Source organism: Aedes albopictus, chromosome 1 (genome assembly GCF_035046485.1).
Source record: "Aedes albopictus strain Foshan chromosome 1, AalbF5, whole genome shotgun sequence".
NCBI classification, from domain to species: Eukaryota; Metazoa; Arthropoda; class Insecta; order Diptera; family Culicidae; genus Aedes; species Aedes albopictus.
This window is the reverse complement of record NC_085136.1, coordinates 163935229-163944794: the sequence shown is the minus strand read 5'-3', so window position 1 is coordinate 163944794 and position 9566 is coordinate 163935229. Positions and strand designations below refer to the sequence as shown.

General features: G+C 43.9%; 1 protein-coding gene across 1 annotated transcript; it reads left to right on the top strand.

The window, feature by feature from the left end:
• Positions 1 to 7789: 7789 nt before the first annotated feature.
• On the top strand, positions 7790 to 8626 carry LOC134289714 (uncharacterized). Its single transcript, XM_062856069.1, has one exon. The coding sequence runs from the start codon at positions 7790 to 7792 to the stop codon at positions 8624 to 8626; it is 837 nt and encodes a 278-aa protein (XP_062712053.1).
• Positions 8627 to 9566: the final 940 nt, after the last annotated feature.

Below are 9566 nucleotides of genomic sequence, written 5' to 3'. Positions count from 1 at the left end.
GCGAATCGGGTCAGTCGTTAATGTGTCGAAGACAGCATGATGACAAAGGACTTCAGGGAGGAATTACCGCGCCCGCCACCTCGCATTTCTATTGTTGTTTATTTGTTGTGTGTGCATCAACAGGCAGCAACATGCCCCAATGATGTTTGGTGTTAAAATTATATACAGTATGCGGCAGATAAAAATGCGAAAGTGTTTTTCAACTTCAAGCCTCATTTTCGTCCATATGACGGTAACCAATCTATGTTTCAATGTTCCATGATCTCAAATACGCTAGTTTTCTGAAAAGTTAATTAAAAAAAATTCCATTTTGGTCACTAACCTTTACAGGGCGGCCCCTGAAGCTGAAGACAATCAGAATTTTCAAACCGCAGAAAAGTACACAGGTCGCTAAATTTCGTATCTGATAAAACAAAGTTTTTAATTTTCTCTACAATATCATTAAATATATGTACTTTTTTCATCTAGTTTGTGAAACTACATGGCTCTGGATCAGTGTGGTCTGGTTGTTCATCGAATTTAAGCTATTTTTTTTACTGTTTCAGTCAATTTGTATAATGACCAGTGGGCGCGCAGTTTATTGATACGGCGCTTATTAGGCTTACATTATCACATGTTAAACATCAAATATGTACATTTTTATTTTGCAGTGCTATGATATAGACATTCACTGATACACTGTCATGAAAAAAATAGTCATATATATCCCATATTTGGCGTGTAATAGTGCCTTGAACTTTTCGCATTTTTTCCTGCCGCACCCTGTACATAATACAAAGAAAAATATGCCTGCAAACGAAACAAAAGACATGTCGAAAGGTAAAATACAAGCTTAAATTCTAACACGAACGTAATCAGTCGATTCTACCGTTAAAAAAGGAAGAGAATCTCCGGCGAAGAATTTCCCGGGCCAAATGGAAGTCGAAGATTGATATCACTCTGTATAAAATACGTTACAACCCGTGGATGGCGCCGTGCATCGCATAATTTGATCTTCGCAGAGGCAATCTTAGTGGAATGCTATTGCGAAGTGCACGTGGCTGAACGTTCAAATTTATTTGTTCCAGGATTGTCCCACAGTCTATACGTCCTTGTAGCGTGTCTGCAATCATCAGTGCTCTGGCCGTTTCCCTACGGTTACGGAGTAACTCGAGATCGATTAAACGACAGCGGTTTTCGTAGCTCGGTAGACGAATCGGATCCCTCCAAGGCAATTTTCGTGGCGCGAAACGGAGAAAACGACGTTGGACAGATTCAATTCTCTCGGAACCGTTGCAGTAAGCCGGGCTCCAGACTGCAGATCAGTGTTCAAGAATGGAGCGCACTAGGGAGCAGTAAAGAGACTTCAGGCAATGGATGTCGGAAAAATTCTTCGCTACTCTGAAGATAAATCCCAGGTCTCTAGAAGTTTTGTTGACCGTATACGATACATGCTGTTGGTATGTCAGCTGGGAGTCCAGTATAACGCCTATATCTTTGATATGGTTCACTCGCTCGATAGTGACGCCAAGCATGCTGTAGTCGAAGAAAACCGGCTTCTTTCGTCGAGAAAACGTGATGACGGAGCATTTCGTAGGATTGACAGTCATTCGGTTCAACAAGCACCAGTTAGTGAAAAGTTCAATCTGCTGCTGAAGAAATTGACAGTCGGCAAGGGTGCGAATCTTGATGAACATTTTGAGGTCCTCGGCATACGATAATCGGGGTCCTTCAATGATAAGATGGACATCGTTGAAATACAGTAGGAAGATCACCGGTCCCAGGTGGAACACCGGAAGAAGCGTGAAAACGTTCTGATCTGAAATCTCCTATGGATACCATCAGTTGACAATTAGAGAGATACGACCGGAACCAGCGCAAGATATTACCACTGAGGCCGAATCTGTCGAGTTTAGCGATAGCAATGTCGTGGTCCAGCTTGTCGAAAGCAGCAGATAGGTCTGTGTAGATGACATCGGTCTGCACGTGTTCATTCATACTTTCGATGATATAGGATGTGAGGCACAAAAAATGGTGGTGGTAGAGCGGCCGACCAAAAAGCCATGTTGATCGGGGCAGAGGTGTTGCTTGCAGTGCGAGATGACAGGCTCCATAACGACCAACTCAAACAGCTTTGAAATAGAGCTCAGAGCCGCGATTCCTCGGTAGTTATTCACATCGCCTTTGCTTCCCTTTTTGTGTACTGGAAACATGAATGCAATTTTCCAGCAGGAAGGGAAAATGCCACTGGAAATCGACATTTCGAATAAACGGTGGAGTGGTGCTACCAGGTGGGAGATGTGCTCTTTCAGGAACACGGAAGGAATACCATCCGGCCCTGGGTTGAAAAACGACTTAAGTTTGGAAGGAGCTTTAGCAATCATATCAGCTCGAATGTCCAAAGCGCTCATCGTTTGACCGGAAAGAGGAACATTGCTGGCTGCACGTCTAACTTGGGCGTCGGTAATGATTTCGTTGTTGTACACGCTTGCAAATTTATCGGCAAACAGTTGACAAATTTCCGAAGTAGAAGAAGCAGTTATCCCATTCAACTCCATCGAGGAAGGAAGGCCAGATTCCTTACGTTGTTCGTTGACGTATTTCCAAAAAGACTTAGGCTTGCGTTTTAGTTTGAGTTCTATACTTCGCTGGTACCGGGAGAAACAATGTCGATTCAAGCTTTGATAAACGGTCTTGATTCTTACATAGTGATCTCTAAGACAAAGCGAGCGATGCTTGGAAAATTTCCTCAGAGCCGCTCTCTTGATTGATTTCATTTTGCGTAATTCACTGGTTTGCCAGGGAGGCCGAGAATGTTCACTATGGATATTCTTAGGTACATGTCTGTTGATGACATATACCAGGACATTTAGGAACGTTTGAGCAGCTTCATCCACATCGCTAGGGTCAAGAACAGTCTCCCAGTCAATAGTTCTTAGCACATTAGAGATACTGAGATGGTCAGCTTTTTGAAAGTTGTACGAAACGGTAACTGGGCGGATCTTGAAATCAGAGCTGCAAGCTTCGATAGAGATGAGCAGTGGAGGATGATAACGGACGACTTTCACCAACGCGCAAGGTGCCTCCGAGATGATTGGCGCAGTGTCTCTGCAACTCACGAAGCAAAGGTCCAGACTGCGGTAATTCTCGTTGACGACGGGATTGAATTGAGCCAGCGTTGCTGCGCTGTAGCTGTGTAAAAGATTCGTCGCAGTTGCATGGAATGACGAGCGTTCCGGGTCGGGATAGAGAAAACCGTCGTGCGAGGGCTTCCATGAAATATGCGGAAAGTTGTAGTCGCCCAGAATGAGAATTTCATCACATGTAGTTGCGGCCTCCATTATAGTACAGACAGGTTTACAGTGTGCCTCGATGAGTTCGGCATCGTGTGCTCGGTTGGGGGACAATATACAATGAGCAAAGAAAAATGGTTCGATTCATCAATTTGACCGAAACCCAGACTTGCTCCAAGCAATTCCACATATCGTTGTCAAGAGCCTTCGCGTCGAGCTCGCAGCGGACAGCCGCCTCCGCTAAGTTTGTTACTATTCAGAGAATTTCGGTCACAACGGAAAACTTCGTAGTCGGGGCCGAAAACCTGACCAGAAAGCGTTCTGGAATCGAGCCAGGTCACAGTTAGGACGATAATATCGTAGTTGGTATCCGAGGCGGCTAGGCGATACTCGTCGATGGATGTATTCATGCCGCCGGCGTTTTGGTAGTAGATAGCGATGTGTTGTTTAGTCCATGTTGCAGAATCGCCAATGTCCTTGGAAATGTTGTGTGCATCAGGTGCCGATTGAGGGTTCGTTAAAGGACGTGGGTACTCGCCTAGGTCAGGTTGCTGGAAGACCCGCTCCCCACTTCCGAAGGCAAGACCGGAACGGCTGTGCCGGTGATGAAATCGAGGCAGTTGATGTATTCGTGTAGTTCTCGAGAGTCATTCGACCGGTACAAGAAGACGCGGTGTGTAGCGAGCTAGGTGGGTCGATCAAGTGGAGGACGATCTGCGGACCATTCGTAGATTGCGGAACTGACGACACACAGCCATGGACCGAGTAGAATGGAGACGAGTCCTATGTACAGCAGAGGACACTCAGGCTTTAGTCGGGCCGGTAAGGTAAGTGAGCAGAAGAAAAATAGAGACAACTAGTGGCACGCAATGTTTATCTGTGCCACCTGTAACTGTACCTCATTGGGACCTATTCCCCTACCAGTACTTTTCCCCATCCGTCATTTCTTACCGGCTCCTTCAGGTAGATGAATAACAGGCTTGTGTTCATGGTAATGGTACAAATTTCACAAATGGAGAAGAACGTGCCACTGGATACGGCCTACTGATACCTGATACCAGCTCAGTGTTCTATGAGAACTTTCACAGCATGAATTTGTGTATTGTGAGAAAAATACAATGATACAATATGCCCAGGAAAGTTCCCGACTGGAACGGGAATCGAACTCGCCGCCTACGGATTGACGATCCAAAACTCTTGAGTTCAGAGAAAACATGGAAACCGAGGAACGACATAAAGCATTTATTGAAAACGTCTTAATAGGTTGGTGGTTGATACAGGAGTGAACCAAACCCGTTATTGAGCTTCCTGGGTAGCTAGGTATCTACCGAAGCAACATGGCTAAGGCATCGATTACTGCGTTTCTCAACTAAAACTTTATCCGCAAGGCTAACTGGCGACCCCAAGACATCTATATAGGCTAGAAAAGAGCCTTAACATGCTGAAAGATGCGGCCAAAGTGTGAAACGGACCATCAACGGGAATTTGAAAGAGTTAGTATTTCAGCAGTCATATACAGATCCGTGCCTGTATGTCAAGGTTTAGCGGAACTTGTCTGTGGCGGAACGGTGAACGAGTATATTAGTTGATATACATATGTGGACGATTCGCTATATACGAGTACCTACCGATGTTACGGAAATCAAGCAAACGGAGAAGGAACTGCCGAATGCTGGAGCTTTCGCGACTAGGAGACGATTCTTGAGGATACACGATACCATTGATCAGGGATTTACAATCTAGATCATGAAATATACACGACGAAGATTGCAAACCGATATGAACTAAATAAAGCCAAGGAATCGATGCTAAGGATGTTGGATACTGTTGGATGTTGGAAGTTGGGTCTCCAGTTAGCCTAGTGGTTAAGGCTATGGATCGCCAATCAGGAGACGGCGGGTTCGATTCCCGTTCCGGTCGGGAAAATTTTGTCGACTCCCTGAGCATACACATTTAACTTTTTTCGCCGAATCTCGGCAATTGGCACCGCCGAGCGCTCAGCAAACCTGTTTTTCAACGAGATCTCAGCAATCGTGTTGCTTGTTTGCTGAGGTTCAGGAAATGTTTTGCTGAAATTCAGCTAACAAGAAAGCCCTTCAATTAATAACTGTGGAAGTGCTCAAAAGAACACTAAGTTGAAGCGAGGTAGGCCAAGTCCCAGTGGGGACGTCGAGCCATGAAGAAGAAGAAGAAGATGTTGGATACTATAATGGCAGGAAAAACAATCTTTGCGGACAACAAGCGGTAGCATTGAGATTTTGTGTATCAGCGGTCCGCTAGAAGCTGATCAGAGATTTCCACAGTGGCTGTTGGTTTTCCTACATGTGATAGGGTAAGAAATCAAACTTTGAACTAGTCAAATTGTTATCTTAATTTGAACCATTTCAAAATTCATTAAAACGATGTACTTTTCAGGCAAATATTGCCCCGAAAAAGATGTTAAACAGCTTTCCCTAATATAACCTGATAACATGGACTTTAAAAGCATTGAAAAATGCGTTTTTGTCATGAAAAACAGGCAATTGAAAAATCACTAAAATTCCACCCATTTCCCCCCAGAGAAAGCACATTTTCGGTGCACTCGTACAGCTCAAGCATTGTATCACACGCAATAAGTGAACACGTCAAATGAAAGCTTATTTATCGTAGAATCGACCAACCGAATAATACTCCGCATTATTTGTCATAAAATTATCAAATTTAAGTAATTCTTACTTGGAGAATCTTATCTTGAATTGAACCATTTGAAATCTAGATTTGAACTAGTGAATGGGGGCGAGCTTCCAGTGTTGGCCTGCAGACTGCGCTAGTGGTTGCTTTGTTTACTCTTGGGCGATGCAAAATTCCAAATTTAGTTTTCGAATTCCTGAAGGATTCCGAACATTCCGAGCTGAAATTCCACTGCCTAATGAAAAAGAGTTATGAGAATTAGCAGATCCATGTGATTTTTAGTTGTTTAGCATGAAATTGGCTGTTGCGGGAATTGCTCGAGCTGCTGCCGCCACTAGTTCAAATCTAGATTAAAATTGGTTCAAATTATGATTACGATGGTTCAAATTAAGGTTAAAATCACTATTGACAAATAATTGAATTTCTCAATGAAATTTGGTGCAAATGTTAACTTTTTGCCACTTTACGGAAAGCTAATACCCGTGGCTTTCATATACGTGAGACCTTACCGTAGTAAATAATTTCCATGTGGATGAAAAAATTGATCAAAAGTGCCGCTGCTTCAGAAAGCCGCAATTTGGTTCAATTCATGATTACCTACCCTACCTGTTGATTCACGAACGTCTTGGCTGGGTTTGTCTGAATCTAAAAGGACTGTTCTTTCTTTCTAGAACCAAAAAAAATCAGTATAATTCGTTTCACATTTTTTTATTGTAACAACTTTTCAATCAACTTAACTTGGGTTAGTTCAAGAAAAAAAAAACAATAAATAATTTCGCCTTTATACATAGTGAATACTTAAAAATACGAAAACAAAATTTAAACGGATCTCGTATATCCGCTACGCCTAACCCGCTTGTAGAGGGGCGTCATTTTTACACAATATCTACTACATAACAAACAAAAATAAAACAATAAATGAACGTGGAGGAAAAGAAAACGCTTCGCAGTTTGACATCAATCGACTTATTTGACTATATCCCTTAGAGCCTATACGTTTTTAATAATTTAAATAACATACTTTTAATTTCATATACCTTCAATTTCAAAGTAGCTCAAACCAGTACCGTCAATCGAATACGCGCAACACTTAATCTCTAAATGACATTTCTTGTATTGTTTTTCTTTTGTTTCATTCGACATCACAATAATACTACTAGACGTTTGTGTGAGTGTGTGATGTTTCTGGGGTCAGAGAAGGGAAAAATATGGTTCGACAAACTCCGGATCGTCAATATTTGTCAACAATCGATCCTGCAGAAGAAAATGCTGTCGGCTTTCGAAGAAATAAACTGCGTTTTTAGTAGGGTCTGGGACCATTTGGGCAGGAGCACCTATTTTGGGCACTTGCTGCTGTAACTCAATCAACTTCTAGCCGATTCATTTTTATTTTTGAACATAGCTAGATATTGTGCCTATCTGATCGTGTCTCAAAAATAAAGTCAATTGGTTCAAAATTGACTGAGTTATGGCAGCAAGTGCCCAAAAAATCTGGCATCACTGCGGACTTTATCAGCTGTGCTATCAATTGTCCATCCTGTGAATTGAAAATTCTTGGTGTTTTAAACGTAGAAAATTAAAACGTGTATGATTTTGTGTGTAATTGTTGGTTCGTGCATACGTTGTTTTCACCTACGTGCGGTTTTAATTCGTTTATTGTGCTAATTGGAGCCGTTATCAATACGCTTAAGAAGCTTCAGTGCGAATCGCAGTTCTGAACTCTACGTGACGTCATCATTGTTTGTTTACCAAATAGCGCCATCTGTTGTAGACTAGTAGCTTATATTCAGCAAAGCTCCAACGTTTCAACTTTGTTTCCCGCTCACCCGTCGTCTCATACCGTCACTATGGATTCGGATTGCTACCAGTGCTCTACGCCGATCAAGTCAATTGACTGCTTGCAATGTAACGGTTTCTGCCACCGAGCAGTTCATCTTAACTGTGCTGGTATGAAGAGACCGAACATGAACTTTGTGAATGAGCACAAGAATGTGCTATGGTTTTGCGATAACTGCTTTGACGAGCTACAAACCATCAAAAAGAATCCTGTGAAATCAAAGGACGATGTAACTACTGCGATTTCGGATACAATCAATGGCCCAATAGCCGAACTGAAAAGCGAAATCCAAGAAATCAAAGAGTTGACCAAGACACTTGCTGGAAGTAATGTACCAACGGACCCACCTACATTACCCCGCAGCCGACCCTGGCCTAGTGTGAAACGACTTCGAAGCACTAATACCAGAGATACACCGAAATCTCGTCCTGAAGCAAAGCTTATTGGAGGTACAAAAACTGTGGAGAAAAATGGCAAGACTGTTGAGACCGTTGCAAAACCGGCTGAAAAGTTTTGGCTGTACCTATCCAGGATTGCTCGCACCGTGACTGAGGATGACATCTCGGAATTAGTCAAGATTTGCCTGGATACTGATGAGCACGTTGAAGTTCGAAAGCTTGTGCGGAAAGACGCTGACCTAAATCAGTTGGCTTTCATCTCCTTCAAAGTCGGTGTTAGCAAAGAGTTGAGAGGAGCTGCTTTGGATCCATCGGTCTGGCCGAAGGGTATCTTCTTCCGAGAGTTTGAGAATCTGTCAACGGCCCGGGATTTTTGGGGACCCATGAAGGTTCCTCGTATGGACAAAACAACACCAGCGATGGAAACCTTGGTGACTCCAGTACACTAAGGATTAACACCGGACTTCTACCAACGGAACGCATGTCAAAAAGCTCGATGGATGCCCCCAAGCCACCCGACACAGTCGAGCCCTGCGGAAATTTCAATTTTGCTGATAGTTCCTGCCATTCAAGTCGTTCCGTTCCTGTGTACGGGACAGGTGAGCGGGGCATCCACCCAGCTTGCACAGGCAAGTACTATGACAATAGCGTTTTTTCGTTCCCTGAATCCCTTCTCGCTTCCAGTTACGTTTCGCCAGGATGCCGTAGCCAATGCGCTGTTTCTTCTAGTATCTTCAAAGACTCTTTATGGATCCCTGAAGAAAATGACGCTAGTTTGCTGCCAACGGAACGCATGTCAAAAAGCTCGATGGATGCCCCCAAGCCACCCGACACAGTCGAGCCCTGCGGAAAGTCCAACAAAGCTGTTTGTTCCTGCCATCCAAGCCGTTCCGTTCCTGTGCTCGGTACAGGCGAGGGGGGCATCCACCTTGCTTTCTCGGGCAAGTATTATGACAATAGCGTTTTTTCGTTCCCTGAATCCCTTCCCACTTGTAGTAATGCTACGCCAGGACGCCAATACCAACTTCCTGCATCGTCTACCATCTCCAGAGAGTTTTCGAGAACCGTGGAGTGTTCTCCAAATTGTCAAGAAGCTGCGAACGTTGGAAATCTTGATGACATCAGTTTGCTGGCAACGGAACGCATGTCAAACAGCTCGATGGATGCCCCCAAGCCACCCGACACAGTCGAGCCTTATGGATTTTTCAACACTGCTGATAGTTCCTGCCATCCAAGCCGTTCCGTTCCTGTGTTCGGTACATGCGAGGGGGGCATCCACCTTGCTTGCACAGGCAAGTATTATGACAATAGCGTTCTTTCGCACCCTGAGCTCCTTTCTGCTTGCAGTGATGCTACGCCGGAGCACCGTAGTCAAGTCAGCGCCTCACC